Source organism: Dermochelys coriacea, chromosome 1 (assembly GCF_009764565.3).
Source record: "Dermochelys coriacea isolate rDerCor1 chromosome 1, rDerCor1.pri.v4, whole genome shotgun sequence".
NCBI classification, from domain to species: Eukaryota; Metazoa; Chordata; order Testudines; family Dermochelyidae; genus Dermochelys; species Dermochelys coriacea.
The window spans coordinates 5,345,700-5,365,345 of NC_050068.2; the positions used below are offsets into that span (position 1 = coordinate 5,345,700).

The 19,646-nt window shown below is 47.7% G+C and overlaps 1 protein-coding gene across 1 annotated transcript; it reads left to right on the forward strand.

Annotated features, from left to right (window-relative positions):
* The first annotated feature begins 18,452 nt into the window (after positions 1 to 18,452).
* LOC119845084 (olfactory receptor 51E2-like) lies at positions 18,453 to 19,411 on the forward strand. The gene has a single exon (XM_038376876.2). The coding sequence runs from the start codon at positions 18,473 to 18,475 to the stop codon at positions 19,409 to 19,411; it is 939 nt and encodes a 312-aa protein (XP_038232804.1). The 5' UTR covers positions 18,453 to 18,472.
* Positions 19,412 to 19,646: the final 235 nt, after the last annotated feature.

Sequence of the window (19,646 nt, forward strand, 5' to 3'; positions counted from 1 at the left end):
ACAGTGGGGGGTGGGGTGGGAGGGAGAAATACCATGGGGAAATAGTTTTACTTTGTGTAATGACTCATCCATTCCCAGTCTCTATTCAAGCCTAAGTTAATTGTATCCAGTTTGCAAATTAATTCCAATTCAGCAGTCTCTCGTTGGAGTCTGTTTTTGAAGCTTTTTTGTTGAAGGATAGCCACTCTTAGGTCTGTGATCGAGTGACCAGAGAGATTGAAGTGTTCTCCAACTGGTTTTTGAATGTTATAATTCTTGACGTCTGATTTGTGTCCATTCATTCTTTTATGTAGAGACTGTCCAGTTTGGCCAATGTACATGGCAGAGGGGCATTGCTGGCACATGATGGCATATATCACATTGGTAGATGCGCAGGTGAACGAGCCTCTGATAGTGTGGCTGATGTGATTAGGCCCTATGATGGTATCCCCTGAATAGATATGTGGACAGAGTTGGCAACGGGCTTTGTTGCAAGGATAGGTTCCTGGGTTAGTGGTTCTGTTGTGTGGTGTGTGGTTGCTGGTGAGTATTTGCTTCAGATTGGGGGGCTGTCTGTAAGCAAGGACTGGTCTGTCTCCCAAGATCTGAGAGAGCGATGGCTCGTCCTTCAGGATAGGTTGTAGATCCTTGATGATGCGTTGGAGAGGTTTTAGTTGGGGGCTGAAGGTGATGGCTAGTGGCGTTCTGTTGTTTTCTTTGTTGGGCCTGTCCTGTAGTAGGTGACTTCTGGGTACTCTTCTGGCTCTGTCAATCTGTTTCTTCACTTCAGCAGGTGGGTATTGTAGTTGTAGGAATGCATGATAGAGATCTTGTAGGTGTTTGTCTCTGTCTGAGGGGTTGGAGCAAATGCGGTTATATCGTAGCGCTTGGCTGTAGACAATGGATCGAGTGGTATGATCTGGATGAAAGCTAGAGGCATGTAGGTAGGAATAGCGGTCAGTAGGTTTCCGATATAGGGTGGTGTTTATGTGACCATCGCTTATTAGCACTGTAGTGTCCAGGAAGTGGATCTCTTGTGTGGACTGGTCCAGGCTGAGGTTGATGGTGGGATGGAAATTGTTAAAATCATGGTGGAATTCCTCAAGAGCTTCTTTTCCATGGGTCCAGATGATGAAGATGTCATCAATGTAGCGCAAGTAGAGTAGGGGCATTAGGGGACGAGAGCTGAGGAAGCGTTGTTCTAAGTCAGCCATAAAAATGTTGGCATACTGTGGGGCCATGCGGGTACCCATCGCAGTGCCGCTGATTTGAAGGTATACATTGTCACCAAATGTGAAATAGTTATGGGTCAGGACAAAGTCACAAAGTTCTGCCACCAGGTTAGCCGTGACAGTATCGGGGATACTGTTCCTGACGGCTTGTAGTCCATCTTTGTGTGGAATGTTGGTGTAGAAGCTTCTACATCCATAGTGGCTAGGATGGTGTTTTTAGGAAGATCACCAATGGACTGTAGTTTCCTCAGGAAATCGGTGGTGTCTCGAAGATAGCTGGGAGTGCTGGTAACGAAGGGCCTGAGGAGGGAGTCTACATAGCCAGACAATCCTGCTGTCAGGGTGCCAATGCCTGAGATGATGGGGCGTCCAGGATTTCCAGGTTTATGGATCTTGGGTAGCAGATAGAATACCCCAGGTCGGGGCTCCAGGGGTGTGTCTGTGCGGATTTGTTCTTGTGCTTTTTCAGGGAGTTTCTTGAGCAAATGCTGTAGTTTCTTTTGGTAACTCTCAGTGGGATCAGAGGGTAATGGCTTGTAGAAAGTGGTGTTGGAGAGCTGCCTAGTAGCCTCTTGTTCATACTCCGACCTATTCATGATGACGACAGCACCTCCTTTGTCAGCCTTTTTGATTATGATGTCAGAGTTGTTTCTGAAGCTGTGGATGGCACTGTGTTCTGCATGGCTGAGGTTATGGGGTAAGCGATGCTGCTTTTCCACAATTTCAGCTCGTGCACGTCGGCGGAAGCAGTCTATGTAGAAATCCAGGCTGCTGTTTCGACCTTCAGGAGGAATCCACCCAGAATCCTTCTTTTTGTAGTGTTGGCAGGAAGGTCTCTGTCGGTTAATATGTTGGTCAGAGGTGTGTTGGAAATATTCCTTGAGTCTGAGACGTCGAAAATAGGATTCTAGGTCACCACAGAACTGTATCATGTTCGTGTGGGTGGAGGGGCAAAAGGAGAGGCCCTGAGATAGGACAGATTCTTCCGCTGGGCTAAGAGTATAGTTGGATAGATTAACAATATTGCTGGGTGGGTTACGGGAACCATTGTTGTGGCCCCTTGTGGCATATAGTAGTTTAGATAGCTTAGTGTCCTTTTTCTTTTGTAGAGAAGCAAAGTGTGTGTTGTAAATGGCTTGTCTAGTTTTTGTAAAGTCCAGCCACGAGGAAGTTTGTGTGGAAGGTTGGTTCTTTATGAGAGTATCCAGTTTGGAGAGCTCATTCTTAATCTTTCCCTGTTTGCTGTAGAGGATGTTGATCAGGTGGTTCCGCAGTTTCCTTGAGAGTGTGTGGCACAAGCTGTCAGCATAGTCTGTGTGGTATGTAGATTGTAATGGATTTTTTACCTTCAGTCCTTTCGGTATGATGTCCATCTGTTTGCATTTGGAGAGGAAGATGATGTCTGTCTGTATCTGTGCGAGTTTTTTCATGAAGTTGACAGATTTCCACTCTATACGGCTAAATTCAGTGCCTTGCATAATGACAGGTTTCAGAGTAGCAGCCGTGTTAGTCTGTATTTGCAAAAAGAAAAGGAGTACTTATGGCACCTTAGAGACTAACAAATTTATTAGAGCATAAGCTTTCGTGAGCTACAGCTCACTTCATCGGATGCATTTGGTGGAAAAAACAGAGGAGAGATTTATATACACACACAGAGAACATGAAACAATGGGTTTATCATACACACTGTAAGGAGAGTGATCACTTAAGATAAGTCATCACCAACAGCAGGGCGGGGGAGGAGGAAAACCTTTCATGGTGACAAGCAGGTAGGCTAATTCCAGCAGTTAACAAGAATATCAGAGGAACAGTGGGGGGTGGGGTGGGAGGGAGAAATACCATGGGGAAATAGTTTTACTTTGTGTAATGACTCATCCATTCCCAGTCTCTATTCAAGCCTAAGTTAATTGTATCCAGTTTGCAAATTAATTCCAATTCAGCAGTCTCTCGTTGGAGTCTGTTTTTGAAGCTTTTTTGTTGAAGTATAGCCACTCTTAGGTCTGTGATCGAGTGACCAGAGAGATTGAAGTGTTCTCCAACTGCTTTTTGAATGTTATAATTCTTGACGTCTGATTTGTGTCCATTCATTCTTTTGCATAGAGACTGTCCAGTTTGGCCAATGTACATGGCAGAGGGGCATTGCTGGCACATGATGGCATATATCACATTGGTAGATGCGCAGGTGAACGAGCCTCTGATAGTGTGGCTGATGTGATTAGGCCCTATGATGGTATCCCCTGAATAGATGTGTGGACAGAGTTGGCAACGGGCTTTGTTGCAAGGATAGGTTCCTGGGTTAGTGGTTCTGTTGTGTGGTGTGTGGTTGCTGGTGAGTATTTGCTTCAGATTGGGGGGCTGTCTGTAAGCAAGGACTGGTCTGTCTCCCAAGATCTGAGAGAGCGATGGCTCGTCCTTCAGGATAGGTTGTAGATCCTTGATGATGCGTTGGAGAGGTTTTAGTTGGGGGCTGAAGGTGATGGCTAGTGGTGTTCTGTTGTTTTCTTTGTTGGGCCTGTCCTGTAGTAGGTGACTTCTGGGTACTCTTCTGGCTCTGTCAATCTGTTTCTTCACTTCAGCAGGTGGGTATTGTAGTTGTAGGAATGCATGATAGAGATCTTGTAGGTGTTTGTCTCTGTCTGAGGGGTTGGAGCAAATGCGGTTATATCGTAGCGCTTGGCTGTAGACAATGGATCGAGTGGTATGATCTGGATGAAAGCTAGAGGCATGTAGGTAGGAATAGCGGTCAGTAGGTTTCCGATATAGGGTGGTGTTTATGTGACCATCGCTTATTAGCACTGTAGTGTCCAGGAAGTGGATCTCTTGTGTGGACTGGTCCAGGCTGAGGTTGATGGTGGGATGGAAATTGTTAAAATCATGGTGGAATTCCTCAAGAGCTTCTTTTCCATGGGTCCAGATGATGAAGATGTCATCAATGTAGCGCAAGTAGAGTAGGGGCATTAGGGGACGAGAGCTGAGGAAGCGTTGTTCTAAGTCAGGGAAGCCTGGCTGTTTAAAAATAGCCAGAGCCTCGCGAACCAGCTGAGCGGCAGCGAACCAGCGGAGCAGCGGGGACAGCAGAGCAGCTCACAGCAGGAGTTTGCCTGGGACTGGTAAGTATCCGAGTGTGTGTGTTTGCTTGCTGAGGAAGTATCCGAGCGTGTGTTTGCTGGGAGGGCAGGGAGAGAGCCTGAGTGAGTGTCTGATTGGCTGCTAGCCTGCAGGGGGCGGGCATTAGGGTGTCTGTGTGTTTGCGTCAGGGAAGCCTGGCTGTTTAAAAATAGCCAGAGCCTCGCGAACCAGCTGAGCAGCGGGGACAGCAGAGCAGCTCACAGCAGGAGTTTGCCTGGGAGTTCGCCTGGAGTGAGCCCAGTGAGGCTTACATCTTGCCAACGTCTCTGAGGAAGCTCATAGTAGGTAGGTGATATGGAAGGGGGGGGTTCAGCTGTTGTGACCTGCACTGGATGTGCCATGTTTGTCTTTCTTCCACAGGACAGAAGCGACTTTGTCTGTACAAAGTGCAAGCTGGTCTCCATATTGGAAGAGAAGATTGAAGGTCTGGAGCAACAGGTAACGACCCTGCGTTGTATACGAGAGACTGAGGATTTTCTGGACCAAACTCAGGATAGGCTTCTAGGGGCACAAAGCTCTAAAGATGTAGAGCAGGTTGCACAGAGGAGCCAAGAGGCCAGTGAAGAAGCTTGGCAACATGTGACCTCCAGAAGAGGTAAGCGGAATGTCCGGGTTCCAGTAACACAGACACAGGTAACTAACCGCTTTCATGTTCTCTCCACAGGTACCAATGCGGAGAGTGGACCAGATGATATGTCTGGGGGGAGAAAGCGGAAGGAGACCCCGCTGGTTGGGAGGCATGAGATGCGATGTCCTGAGGTTGGGGGTTCCACGACCACCACTCCCAAGAGGAGAAGGCGGGTGGTGGTGGTCGGGGACTCTCTCCTCCGGGGGACTGAGTCATCTATCTGCCGCCCTGACCGGGAAAACCGAGAAGTCTGCTGCTTGCCAGGGGCTAAGATTCGTGATGTGACGGAGAGACTGCCGAGACTCATCAAGCCCTCGGATCGCTACCCCTTCCTGCTTCTCCACGTGGGCACCAATGATACTGCCAAGAATGACCTTGAGCGGATCACTGCAGACTACGTGGCTCTGGGAAGAAGGATAAAGGAGTTGGAGGCGCAAGTGGTGTTCTCGTCCATCCTCCCCGTGGAAGGAAAAGGCCTGGGTAGGGACCGTCGAATCGTGGAGGTCAACGAATGGCTACGCAGGTGGTGTCGGAGAGAAGGCTTTGGATTCTTTGACCATGGGATGGTGTTCCATGAAGGAGGAGTGCTGGGCAGAGACGGGCTCCATCTTACGAAGAGAGGGAAGAACATCTTTGCCAGCAGGCTGGCTAACCTAGTGAGGAGGGCTTTAAACTAGGTTCACCGGGGGAAGGAGACCAAAGCCCTGAGGTAAGTGGGAAAGCGGGATACCGGGAGGAAGCACAGGCAGGAAGGTCTGTGAGGGGAGGGCTCCTGCCTCATACTGGGAATGAGGGGCGATCAACAGGTTATCTCAAGTGCTTATATACAAATGCACAAAGCCTTGGAAACAAGCAGGGAGAACTGGAGGTCCTGGTGATGTCAAGGAATTATGACGTGATTGGAATAACAGAGACTTGGTGGGATAACTCACATGACTGGAGTACAGTCATGGATGGTTATAAACTGTTCAGGAAGGACAGGCAGGGCAGAAAAGGTGGGGGAGTAGCACTGTATGTAAGGGAGCAGTATGACTGCTCAGAGCTCCGGTACGAAACTGTGGAAAACCTGAGTGTCTCTGGATTAAGTTTAGAAGTGTGTGCAACAAGAGTGATGTCATGGTGGGAGTCTGCTATAGACCACCGGACCAGGGGGATGAGGTGGATGAGGCTTTCTTCCGGCAACTCACGGAAGCTACTAGATCGCATGCCCTGATTCTCATGGGTGACTTTAATTTTCCTGATATCTGCTGGGAGAGCAATACAGCGGTGCATAGACAATCCAGGAAGTTTTTGGAAAGCGTAGGGGACAATTTCCTGGTGCAAGTGCTAGGGGAGCCAACTAGGGGAGCGCTTTTCTTGACCTGCTGCTCACAAACCGGGTAGAATTAGTGGGGGAAGCAAAAGTGGATGGGAATCTGGGAGGCAGTGACCATGAGTTGGTTGAGTTCAGGATCCTGACGCAGGGAAGAAAGGTAAGCAGCAGGATACGGACCCTGGACTTCAGGAAAGCAGACTTTGACTCCCTCAGGGAACAGATGGCCAGGATCCCCTGGGGGACTAACATGAAAGGGAAGGGAGTCCAGGAGAGCTGGCTGTATTTCAAGGAATCCCTGTTGAGGTTACAGGGACAAACCATCCCGATGAGTCAAAAGAATAGTAAATATGGCAGGCGACCAGCTTGGCTTAATGGTGAAATCCTAGCGGATCTTAAACATAAAAAAGAAGCTTACAAGAAGTGGAAGGTTGGACATATGACCAGGGAAGAGTATAAAAATATTGCTCGGGCATGTAGGAAAGATATCAGGAGGGCCAAATCGCACCTGGAGCTGCAGCTAGCAAGAGATGTCAAGAGTAACAAGAAGGGTTTCTTCAGGTATGTTGGCAACAAGAAGAAAGCCAAGGAAAGTGTGGGCCCCTTACTGAATGAGGGAGGCAAGCTAGTGACAGAGGATGTGGAAAAAGCTAATGTACTCAATGCTTTTTTTGCCTCTGTTTTCACTAACAAGGTCAGCTCCCAGACTGCTGTGCTGGGCATCACAAAATGGGGAAGAGATGGCCAGCCCTCTATAGAGATAGAGGTGGTTAGGGACTATTTAGAAAAGCTGGACGTGCACAAGTCCATGGGGCCGGACGAATTGCATCCGAGAGTGCTGAGGGAATTGGCGGCTGTGATTGCAGAGCCCTTGGCCATTATCTTTGAAAACTCGTGGCGAACGGGGGAAGTCCCGGATGACTGGAAAAAGGCTAATGTAGTGCCCATCTTTAAAAAAGGGAAGAAGGAGGATCCTGGGAACTACAGGCCGGTCAGCCTCACCTCAGTCCCTGGAAAAATCATGGAGCAGGTCCTCAAAGAATCAATCCTGAAGCACTTAGAGGAGAGGAAAGTGATCAGGAACAGTCAGCATGGATTCACCAAGGGAAGGTCATGCCTGACTAATCTAATCACCTTTTATGATGAGATTACTGGTTCTGTGGATGAAGGGAAAGCAGTGGATGTATTGTTTCTTGACTTTAGCAAAGCTTTTGACACGGTCTCCCACAGCATTCTTGTCAGCAAGTTAAGGAAGTATGGGCTGGATGAATGCACTATAAGGTGGGTAGAAAGCTGGCTAGATTGTCGGGCTCAACGGGTAGTGATCAATGGCTCCATGTCTAGTTGGCAGCCGGTGTCAAGTGGAGTGCCCCAGGGGTCGGTCCTGGGGCCCGTTTTGTTCAATATCTTCATAAATGATCTGGAGGATGGTGTGGATTGCACTCTCAGCAAATTTGCGGATGATACTAAACTGGGAGGAGTGGTAGATACGCTGGAGGGGAGGGATAGGATACAGAAGGACCTAGACAAATTGGAAGATTGGGCCAAAAGAAATCTAATGAGGTTCAATAAGGATAAGTGCAGGGTCCTGCACTTAGGATGGAAGAATCCAATGCACCGCTACAGACTAGGGACCGAATGGCTCGGCAGCAGTTCTGCGGAAAAGGACCTAGGGGTGACAGTGGACGAGAAGCTGGATATGAGTCAGCAGTGTGCCCTTGTTGCCAAGAAGGCCAATGGCATTTTGGGATGTATAAGTAGGGGCATAGCGAGCAGATCGAGGGACGTGATCGTTCCCCTCTATTCGACACTGGTGAGGCCTCATCTGGAGTACTGTGTCCAGTTTTGGGCCCCACACTACAAGAAGGATGTGGATAAATTGGAAAGAGTACAGCGAAGGGCAACAAAAATGATTAGGGGTCTAGAGCACATGACTTATGAGGAGAGGCTGAGGGAGCTGGATTGTTTAGTCTGCAGAAGAGAAGAATGAGGGGGGATTTGATAGCTGCTTTCAACTACCTGAAAGGGGGTTTCAAAGAGGATGGCTCTAGACTGTTCTCAATGGTAGCAGATGACAGAACGAGGAGTAATGGTCTCAAGTTGCAATGGGGGAGGTTTAGATTGGATATTAGGAAAAACTTTTTCACTAAGAGGGTGGTGAAACACTGGAATGCGTTACCTAGGGAGGTGGTAGAATCTCCTTCCTTAGAGGTTTTTAAGGTCAGGCTTGACAAAGCCCTGGCTAGGATGATTTAACTGGGACTTGGTCCTGCTTTGAGCAGGGGGTTGGACTAGATGACCTTCTGGGGTCCCTTCCAACCCTGATATTCTATGATTCTATGATTCTAAGTCAGCCATAAAAATGTTGGCATACTGTGGGGCCATGCGGGTACCCATCGCAGTGCCGCTGATTTGAAGGTATACATTGTCACCAAATGTGAAATAGTTATGGGTCAGGACAAAGTCACAAAGTTCTGCCACCAGGTTAGCCGTGACAGTATCGGGGATACTGTTCCTGACGGCTTGTAGTCCATCTTTGTGTGGAATGTTGGTGTAGAGGCTTCTACATCCATAGTGGCTAGGATGGTGTTTTTAGGAAGATCACCAATGGACTGTAGTTTCCTCAGGAAATTGGTGGTGTCTCGAAGATAGCTGGTTGGCCAAACTGGACAGTCTCTACGTAAAAGAATGAATGGACACAAATCAGACGTCAAGAATTATAACATTCAAAAACCAGTTGGAGAACACTTCAATCTCTCTGGTCACTCGATCACAGACCTAAGAGTGGCTATACTGCAACAAAAAAGCTTCAAAAACAGACTCCAAGGAGAGACTGCTGAATTGGAATTAATTTGCAAACTGGATACAATTAACTTAGGCTTGAATAGAGACTGGGAATGGATGAGTCATTACACAAAGTAAAACTATTTCCCCATGGTATTTCTCCCTCCCACCCCACCCCCCACTGTTCCTCTGATATTCTTGTTAACTGCTGGAATTAGCCTACCTGCTTGTCACCATGAAAGGTTTTCCTCCTTCCCCCCCCCTGCTGTTGGTGATGACTTATCTTAAGTGATCACTCTCCTTACAGTGTGTATGATAAACCCATTGTTTCATGTTCTCTGTGTGTGTGTATATAAATCTCTCCTCTGTTTTTTCCACCAAATGCATCCGATGAAGTGAGCTGTAGCTCACGAAAGCTTATGCTCTAATAAATTTGTTAGTCTCTAAGGTGCCACAAGTACTCCTTTTCTTTTTTGAATGTTGTGGATGCACCTGATCGCACAGATATCGTCAAAACATTTTCCCATGGGAGGATCCCCCAGTGTCCCCTGTTCCACATGGTCCCTCTTCACCCTCATATCAAAGTTCACTATCTAAGCCCTGCACTGCATTATAAATATAAATAGGATCAGTGACAAGGAACATGGAATAAACATTGCTGGAAATGCACTTAACTTCAGCATGTTTGCCAAGTGGGGCTGCCTATGGGAAAGTGGCTTTTGTCTCAATGGGAAAGCAAAGCAAAGGATTCCCCAGTTTCCCCTCTTTGCAGCACACGCAGCCCTGGGAAATGGGAGTAAGCAAAATCACAGGAAGAATAATTGTGTGGCAGTAAATTGTTCAAATGTCACAGCAATGAACTCACTCTGTGTGTGTGTGTGTGTGTGTGTGTGTGAGAGAGAGAGAGAGAGAGAGAGAGACCCAGCTAGGGGGAAAGTCAGCAGATTCAGATGTCTACACAACTACTTGTATAGTGCTAGTAAAGTGGGGTAGTAGCCACCCAGTGGGCACGGGACTGGGGCTCAGGACCCCTGGGTTCTGTCCTGGCTCTGCTGCTCGGTGACTGTGGGAAAGTTACACCCCCTCTCGGTGCTTCTATTTTCTCTCCCAAATATCTGCTTTGTCTGTCTAGACACTGAGCTCCACATGTGCACCCAGCATGCTGCAAAATGGGGCCCCAAACTCAGTGGGTCCCTCTAGGTCCTGCTGCAATGACGGGCGATCACTCGTTACCGAGTGTGATCATCTTCCATGGGAGTGATGGGTCCTCAGGTGGCTAATATGGCCAGTCCTTGAACCACAAGTTCTGTTACAATGAGGGCAGATGTTTTCAGGCTCAGCAGGAGGCTGTTGACAGTGACTGGAAGCCAGTCTCTCCTTCCTCCTGCGTCTCATGTCCTTTTCAACTTCAGCCTCTTCCTGCCTCAATAAAATCATAATTTGAAACCCTGAATGGGCAGGGGACAGAATTAAGGTCTGAGGTCAAGGTTCATTCTGGCATTTCCTGCCTCGTATTCTTGACCCTGCAGCTTTAATCGTTATGTAGGGACATGTACACGTAGACACACAATTGAGTCCTGTCGTGCTCACCACAGATTCTATGCAACCCCAGTGCAGAAGCTGAAAGCTCACAGAGAAATGTGGAGTACTTGCTTGATACACAGGATAAAAGGAGGGGAAAGAACCCAAAAAGGGAGAACTGTCAGAAGCCAAATAGGCCAGTGATGGACTCCAATAGCAAGGCTATGAATTGAACCATGGAAGGGCCCGGGGACACCTGCAAGAGAATCCCACAGGCGGGATGCTTGATCCAGGATATGCAGGTCTCATGTGGAACTTGAGTTGCAGGAGATGGAACAGACAGAAGTTACTACCTGAGCTGGGGCTGTTGTAGCGGGAGGTGGGGGAGCACCAGAAGTGAGTGAAATAGAAACACCAAGGGCCATATCCTGCTCTCGTTTACATGGGTGCAATGCCTATTAACTTCATTGGGAATTGCACCCATGCAGATCGGAGCAGAAGTTGGCTCCCGCTGTGAAAATATGACCTAGTGTGTATGGCAAATATGGCTTATGTCTAGCCATTTGAGAGATCCCCTTTGAATGTTCCAGAACTACAATGAGTCTAGGGAAACACATATGGAAATGAGCCAGGAATGCAGGGTACATTCATTTGCACCACGGGACTGACATTTCTCTCCTCCAGCTTGAACACAAGTCACCAAATCCGTGCATGTCACTGGACTATGATGCGTTTAACAGATTGGATGGAAGGATGCTCTTGTGATTAATGAACCAGACTGGGACATAGAAGAGGTCACTTCAATTCCCTGCACTGCTACAGGTGCCGCATGTGAACATGGGCAAGTCCCTTCTTTTCTCCGTGCCTCAGTTTTCCCCATCTGTAAAATGGTATAACAGCAGTTTTCCTATCTCACAGCAGAGGTCGTGAAGATAAATTTATTAACATGAGAAACTCAGATACTGCATGGGACTGTATGAGTCATTAGCTCATAATGCTTCTTTTTCTGGTGCTGTAATATTTTGTCTGGTTTTTATTGTGCATTCCATAATATTTTATGGTTTTTAAATAACTCCGAAGCACAGTGGGGAAGGCTGGCGCCATTTCACCTCCCTTATTCCCTTAGCAGCATGTGATGTGTGTTTTCCTTACAATTTATTACTCTTTTAATTACAGTTTCAATCTCACAATAAAAGTTATTTGTATCCCAGCCTACTGCTTTCTCAGTCATAAATCAGGGCTGACTGTAAACACGCTTCCCCAATAAGGGGAAAAGCAGGTCTACTGAGAAAGCCTCATAAATTGAAAGATCATTTGCTTTCCACAGTATTTTCTCTTGCACATTTCACAGTGTTTACACTAACAAAGCTCAGGTTCCCCTGAGACCCTTGATTGGTTACATGACCCCAGTTCTATCATTTTCCGGATGTGTTATATATACCATCTGCCCCACCCTGGGAGACGGATGTCAGTCCTTCGTTCAGTCTGGAATTGGATTGTGCAGCTTTGTAACATAAGGACAAGCCGTAACCTCCCACTGCTGTGTGAGCCCGGTGAGTAAATAGTTTAGCAGCGTCTTGATGGTTCCTTGATGTGTTAAATTCAGTGTGTAGCTAACAGGAGGGCTATAGTTTATAGAGGGGGCATGGACCTTTAAAGTCGGGAAAAGTGTCTGTGAAACAGCATCAGGGGGTTCCAGGTAGCTCAGTGATTCGGTTGAGAAATAAGGTGTGTCGTTACTAAGCACTGATCAGATCCAAAATCCTGCTAGTGCCTCATCACTAGTGACGCTGGCCCAGCCAAGGGCCATGGTGCCAGACAGGTGTAGTGAACCTCTGGTGCAGTTCGAGGGAAAGGCTCGGCATTGAAATCTGCAGCTGCTGTCTGAGCCTCATAGGTTCCAGTTCTCTCTCTCCCCCCATTTTACGGCTCTGCAGGGCCAATGGAAGTAACAGACAATTAATTTTGGCCTCTGCAATCACGGCACACAGGGTTTCAAGGGGCTGTTTTCAGCCACTTTTCTCACCCTTCCTGCTCCTTAATTCGATGGCCATCTCCTGGCTGTCTTCACCTGATGTTCAGCTTGACAGGCAGCAAAGGCAACGAGTGACCAGCTCTCCCCCGGATGGAGATGGTTCTCTGCCGGCCCCGTAGAATTGTGGAGTGCCCTAGATTCCCTTGCAGAGACAGCTCGTGGGGAAAGCTTTCTCGCCAAAGCCACAGACACAAATCACACCAAACCTTCCAAGAGCATTAGCAAAGGGAAAGGGCAGAACCCTCTACTAAGTCTGCTATAGCCAATCAACAAAGACTACCATCTTTGTTACTTGTCTGTACAATGCCTAGCACAATTGGGCTTTGGTTTTAAATCTTGTAAAGCATTAAGTCACCTTAAGGATTAAATGCTGAATACCAAAATTAAACAACACTAGTTTCTTTTGTCTGGCAAAAGTATTGTTTCGGTTTTACAACCTTAAAACACCAATTTATCTCAAACTTATAAAACAAAGATTGTACACACCAGGAGTGTTTTCTTTAGCAAATTTGACTAACTTGTTTATACTCAAATGATTTTACTTAAATAACCTTTTGCCTGGATTATTTACAGACAGTTTATTTAATTTCTTCCAGTAACTACAGAGTTAACTTCTTACTCGTTTTTTTTTAACTTCCTCTAACTGCTGCTGCCTGCTTGTTTGAGCCTGATCCTTTTTTCTTTCTGCATTATTTTTTTTTCCATGAGCACAGGCATTGCTCTACTATCAATTTAGCAAGGAGGGAGGCTTTTTAACTAACCCACCTTTTATTTATTTATTCACACCTATTTACATACACACCCATTTATTTTTTACACCTAGATGCATTTTATTTAACAATAGACTTAATTTGTTATGTCCAGACTTAATACAACCTTTCCCTTATTTGAGGCGGTAACAACCCCTCAGCACCGGTGCATTGCAGGAAAGGATAGTAGCAGGGCTAGGGACAACGGGAAAGGTAGGGAGACCATTAACAGCATGAGAAAATGGGGGAGTTACACTCACTGACCATAGGAATAATAACTCCCTGCTGAATCAAGGAGGTGACTACAGGGCGGATACCTTTCTTGGCCTATTTTGAGAGAGGATTTAGATGAATTTTAGGAAGGGGTCTTGCTGCGTTCAGGCAGAATTTTAACCGGTTGGGCAGACCCAATGTGCCCAACCTGGTCAGCATGATTAGCCCACAATGAGAGAGGAACCTTAGCCAGCAGTTCCTCGTGCAATGAGGAAGGACTGGGGTCGGTCTCCTCTTTTGGAGCATCCACATACAAAACTGCCAGGACCTCACTGTGAGCAGGACCAGGCACATCCAGATACACGCCATCTGGGGTACAATAGATTGTACAATTTAATTTACACAGCAAATCCTTTTCCAAAAGGTTAACAGGTGAACAAGGATTTAGGAGGAAAGCATGATGGTCAAACAAAGGACCAGTAGAAATGGACAGAGGTGAAGAGATGGGGTGGGGAATAGGAATATTGCCCACCCCATTACATTTTAAACATAAATCTATAAGATCCTTAAAGGGAGCTGTGGGGGTACCCCAAAGAGGCCTTATAAGGGTAGAGCGAGATATCTGCTGTTGGCCTGCAGGGGTTTTGGGGAAAAGCTAATCTCTCTTGTCTTTTTTAATGGTGTTTTAAATATTTTCTGGGAGTCCTTGAGGCTCCACAACTGAGATTTATGGTGCTGTTTTTCTGTTTTCCTATACCAATCAAAATATGCATCAAACTGACCTTGCCCAACATTATTGGCAAGAAGTGCGCCTTTGAGGTGCACAATCTTATCAGGGTCAAAACTTCCCTCTAAGGGAAACAGTAATTTCGGATCATCCCTGGTATACCAATTCCATTTCTCTAAAAACTTGCAAGTGAAAGGACTATAATTTGCGTACATGTAGTACACCGGTATGCCTTTTGGCAGGCGGTGATCCTTTTTGACTCACCGGCCCCCATCTGTACCTAGCTAGAGCGGAATCCTCTTGGATCCTCCGGCCCCCAGCACTTCACCTGGAGAGAGGGGAATCCTTTTTGGATTTCCTGGCCCCCAGTACTTAACTCAATTCACTCGTCACACTTACACAGGGAAGGTTTTGTTTAGGGTCTCCACGACTGTCTTACAGCCTCCCTTCAGCAAAGAGCGTCGGCTGGCGCTGCATACTCTGTCACTTCAGGCGAGGTGATCAGACCAGTCAGTGGCTTGTCAAGCCGCTTTCGGTGCGGGAGCTAGAGACAGGGGAGGAAAGAGGGTATGGAAACAGACTGTCCGAGGACGGAAGGGATGGGATCACACACTCCTTGACCCAGACAGGCCCCTTGCCGGTCATGCCATGAAGAGGGAAACTGCAGAGGTCAGAGCATTATCGCAATGCCTGCTAGATGGAGTCATGCTCCGGGCATCTTCCTGTGTCTCACACTCACACCGGTCTACCGACCTTCACTTTCATACTGGCACATGGACCCAGGTCTATCCACGACCTGCCCAGCCACAACCAGTGGCTCTTCCCAGGGAAACCAAACCTGGATGGGACTCTAACCCACCCCAAGGGCATCAGGCGTGTCTGGCAGCAAAAGGTCCAGATAGAGCATACAACTCACTCAAGCCCAGAGCCTATGGGCTGTCCTCCACCAGAAACCCAATATAGAGATTTCAAAAGGTCTCTTACCTTTCTAATGGGCCCAGGGTCTGGTGGGGAACAGCTTGTGGTCCTCAGGCTCTCAGGGGTCACCGTCTATCCGAGTCATGGCACCAATTTGTGGTAGAAAAATGTCCACGTGTTGTGTTTGGATCAGAACCAGCCTGAGGCCCTTTATTTCAAGCAATGCACATTGCAAGGAGAGACAGGCAGGGCTGCTCTGCCAAATACAGAAATACAGGAGCTTATATTGCTTAAAACCACAACTGGTTACACATACTTTCACATTGATATTTTGCCTTGTTAGGAATTTATCAAAACAAGCTTCCTTATTTGGGGTATAGAAAAACAAGCTTTTTCCTGTTATTCACAGGTGTTTCTCTTGTGGTTTAACATCCTTTCTAACACTACTGTTCTGGTTACACTTTAACATGCCTGTCTGTTACAAATTGTTCTGCTTAAAACTTTTCATTTTGCCTTCCCTCCTGCCCCTTATACACAGAAACAAGCTTGACCATTGTCTAAGGCCTAGACAGGCTTGACCAAAGTCTGAGGCCTATTAAATTTTCCTTCACATTATCGATCCCTTTCTTAATGATTCCCAGCATTCTGTTTGCTTTTTTGACTGCCGCTGTACATTGAGTGGATGTTTTCAGAGAACTGTCCACAATGACTCCAAGATCTCTTTCTTGAGTAGTAACAGCTAATTTAGACCCCCATCGTTTTATATGTATTTTCCAGTGTGCATTACTTTGCACTTATCAACATTAAATTTCATCTGCCAGTTTGTTGCCCAGTCACCAGGTTTTATGAGATTCCCCTTTGTAACTCTTTGCAGTCTGCTTTGGACTTAACTATCTTGAATAATTTTTTCTTGTATGCAAATTTTGCCACTTCACTGTTTACCCCTTTTTCCAGATCATTTATGAATATGTTGAATAGGACTGGTCCCGGTACAGACTCCTGGGGGATACCACTATTCACCTCCATTCTGAAAACTGACCATTTATTCCCCCCTTTTGTTTTGCTATCTTTTAACCTGTTGCTAATCCGTGAAAGGACCTTCCTTCTTATCCCATGACTGCTTATTTTGCTTAAGAGTCTTTGGTGTGGGACCTTGTCAAAGGCTTTCTGAAAATCTGAATACACTATATCCACTGGATCTCCCTTGACCACATGCTTATTGACCCCCTCAAAGAATTCTAATAGATTTTTGAGGTATGATTTCCCTTTACAAAAACCATGTTGACTCTTCCCCAGCAAATCGTGTTCATCTTTGTGTTGGATAATTCTGTCCTTTACTACAGTTTCAACCAATTTGCCTGGTACTGAAGTGAGGCTTACTGGTCTGTAATTGCTGGGATCACCTTTGGGGCCTTTTTTAAAAATTGGCGTCACATTAGCTGTCCTGCAGTCATCCGGTACAGTGGCTGATTTAAGTGATAGGTTACAGACCACAGTTAGTAGTTCTGCAATTTCATATTTGAGTTCGTTCAGAATTCTTGGGTGATACCATCTGGTCCTGATAACTTACTACTGTTTAATTTATCAATTTATTTCAAAACCTTCTCTATAGACACCTCAACCTAGAACAGTTCCTCAGATTTGTCACCCAAAAAGAATGGCTCAGGTGTGAGAATCTCCCTCACATCATCTGCAGTGACCCATCCCGGCTCACACAACTGGGTGACATTCATCCCTATGTCTGGTTTCAGAGTAGCAGCCATGTTAGTCTGTATTCGCAAAAAGAAAAGGAGTACTTGTGGCACCTTAGAGACGAACAAATATATTTGAGCATAAGCTTTCGTGAGCTGTAGCTCACGAAAGCTTATGCTCAAATAAATTTGTTCGTCTCTAAGGTGCCACAAGTACTCCTTTTCTTTTTATCCCTATGTCTGTTAGGCTTCCCTGAAATCAAGCTTAATCCCTTTCCCCCTGAACTTGACAACAATGCAACATATAGGGTAAAATGAGGCACACATAGGGGTCATAAAAATATTGCAGAAAATTACCATTTCATCACACCGGTACAGGGAGTAAAAGTAATATTATTCTGCAGCCAAGCAGCATTGCTAACGGTCTTCAGATGCTCAGAGCTGGTGCTACAGATTACATATATGCACCTTAATATCTCAGCATGGACTGCAGTGGCTGGAGATGCAGGACAAAGGCAAATGGAATGTCCCCCAGGGCATCCAAGCCAGAGAAGCAATTGAAACATTCTGCAAAGGGCACTGCATGCACTTTTTTCCCCTGCAGCCGTCTCCATGGGGCTACCTACACCTGACCCCTTTGGGGTGTCCATTACATTAGGTGGGGCTACAACCTCCCTGCTCCTTTTCACTCAGGCAGCAAAGGGTCCAAGAGTCAGGCATCTCCCTGATCCCTGTGAGCAGACCTCGGCCCAGCTCCCCGTGTCAGAGCAGGTGAGCCCAATCCAGCCGATGGAAAGGGCTGGGCTACACCTGGGCCTATTAAGGGCTGCAAGAGGCCAGCAGAGGGTGATTGGCACAGGCAGTGATGGGGAAGGGAGGCCACAGTGGAGTGGCTCTAACTCCTCTGGTGGGTCCCTGAAGTGAGGGGCTAGGGGCTCAGGGTGGAAGCCCTTGGCCTGCTGCGCTGACCAGAACTGGGAAGCTAATTTATTGTTACTGGCGTGGGCGGCGGGTGTCAAAGGGCCAGGGCAGACGAAGCCTCCCCTGACCCAGGCCATGGTCCCGTCCGTGTTCTGCCCCAAGGCCCTGCCCTCACTCCCCCTCTACCCTGAAGCCTGCAGGGGCTCACTCAGCTCAAGCCGGTTGCCTGGAGCTCAGGCCCACAGGTGGCCAGAGGCAGCCCGGGGTGGTGCTTGGGCCATCCTAGGGGCCAATGGCCTGGGCGGCACTGGGGGGGGGGGGCAGCAGTTCAGCCCAGCACTGGGGCCAGCGCTCAGAGGGCTGGCTGGCATGGCTGTGGAGGGTGCGGGGGAGAGTCCTTGGGGCTCCTCTGGCTGAGCAGGGGGCGGGTCCTGGGGCAGATGGGGCAATGCTGGCGCGCTAGCCTCCCCGAAGGAGGAGTTCGTTCACCGCCCAGGGCTAGTGGCACCTACTTGCCGTAAACCCTTCAGACGCACTATCACTAGACGTGCTTCATTACAAAACTCTTTCTCTGTCCCTGGCAGAGTGGAGAGACGACAAGGAATAGCGTCACTGGATTTCAGCCGGCACACCATGCCCTCTCCCAACAATACTGACTTCAGCCCTTCCGCCTTCATCTTGTCTGGCACACCGGGTCTTGAAGTTGCCCGTTTCTGGCTGGCGTTCCCTCTGTGCTCCATGTACCTCGTGGCCATTGTAGGCAACGGCGCAGTGGTGTTCATTGTAAAGACGGAGCTGAGCCTCCATGCCCCCATGTATTTCTTCCTCTGTATGCTGGCTGCCGTTGACCTGGCGCTATCCACCAGCACCATGCCCAGAATGCTCTCCTACCTGTGGTTTGACTGGAGGGAAATCAGCTTCGGCGCCTGCCTGCTCCAGATGTTCCTCATCCACTCCCTGTCCGCTGTCGAGTCCACCATCTTGCTGTCCATGGCCTGGGATAGGTACATGGCCATCTGCCACCCTCTGCGGCACGCCACCATCCTCACCAATCCAATGACAGTGAAGATAGGCCTGGCCGCTATGGCTAGGGGCATGCTGTTCTTCCTCCCTTTGCCCTTGCTCATTCTTCGCCTGTCGTTCTGCGGCTCCAACGTCCTGTCGCACTCCTATTGTTTGCACCAGGACGTTATGAACCTGGCCTGCACCAGCACCACAGTCAATGTCATTTATGGCTTGACTGCTATCCTCTTGGTGATGGGACTCGACGCACTGCTTATTGCCTTGTCCTACTTCATGATCATCAAGGCTGTCTTGCAGCTGTCTTCGAGGAAGGAGCGTGTCAAGGCTTTCAGCACGTGCGTGGCCCACCTCTGTGTGGTCCTTTCTTTCTACGTGCCACTGATTGGACTGTCTGTGGTGCACAGGTTTGGGAAAGGCCTCACTCCACTGGTTCAGGTTGTCATGGGGGACATCTACCTCCTGATGCCACCCCTACTGAATCCCATTGTCTATGGAGCAAGAACCAAACAGATACGCAGACGGATCCTGAGGTGGATTCTCCATCACTGACCATTTTTAAATCAAGATGGAATGTTTCTCTAACAGTTCTGTTCTGGGAATAATTCTGGGGCAGGTCTCTGGCCTGTGCTACGCAGGAGGTCAGACTAGATGATCACAATGGCCCCTTCCGGCATTGGAATCCATAACTTAAGATAGTTAATGAAGGAGCCACTGAGAGACTTGCCTCCGCTTTGTCTTCTGGATCCACCTGTTTTCTCTTAGAATCATAGAATATCAGGGTTGG

Excerpts from the sequence above, each read along its gene's own strand:
- LOC119845084 (XM_038376876.2), top strand. The coding sequence starts at position 18,473 with ATGCCCTCTCCCAACAATACTGACTTCAGCCCTTCCGCCTTCATCTTG.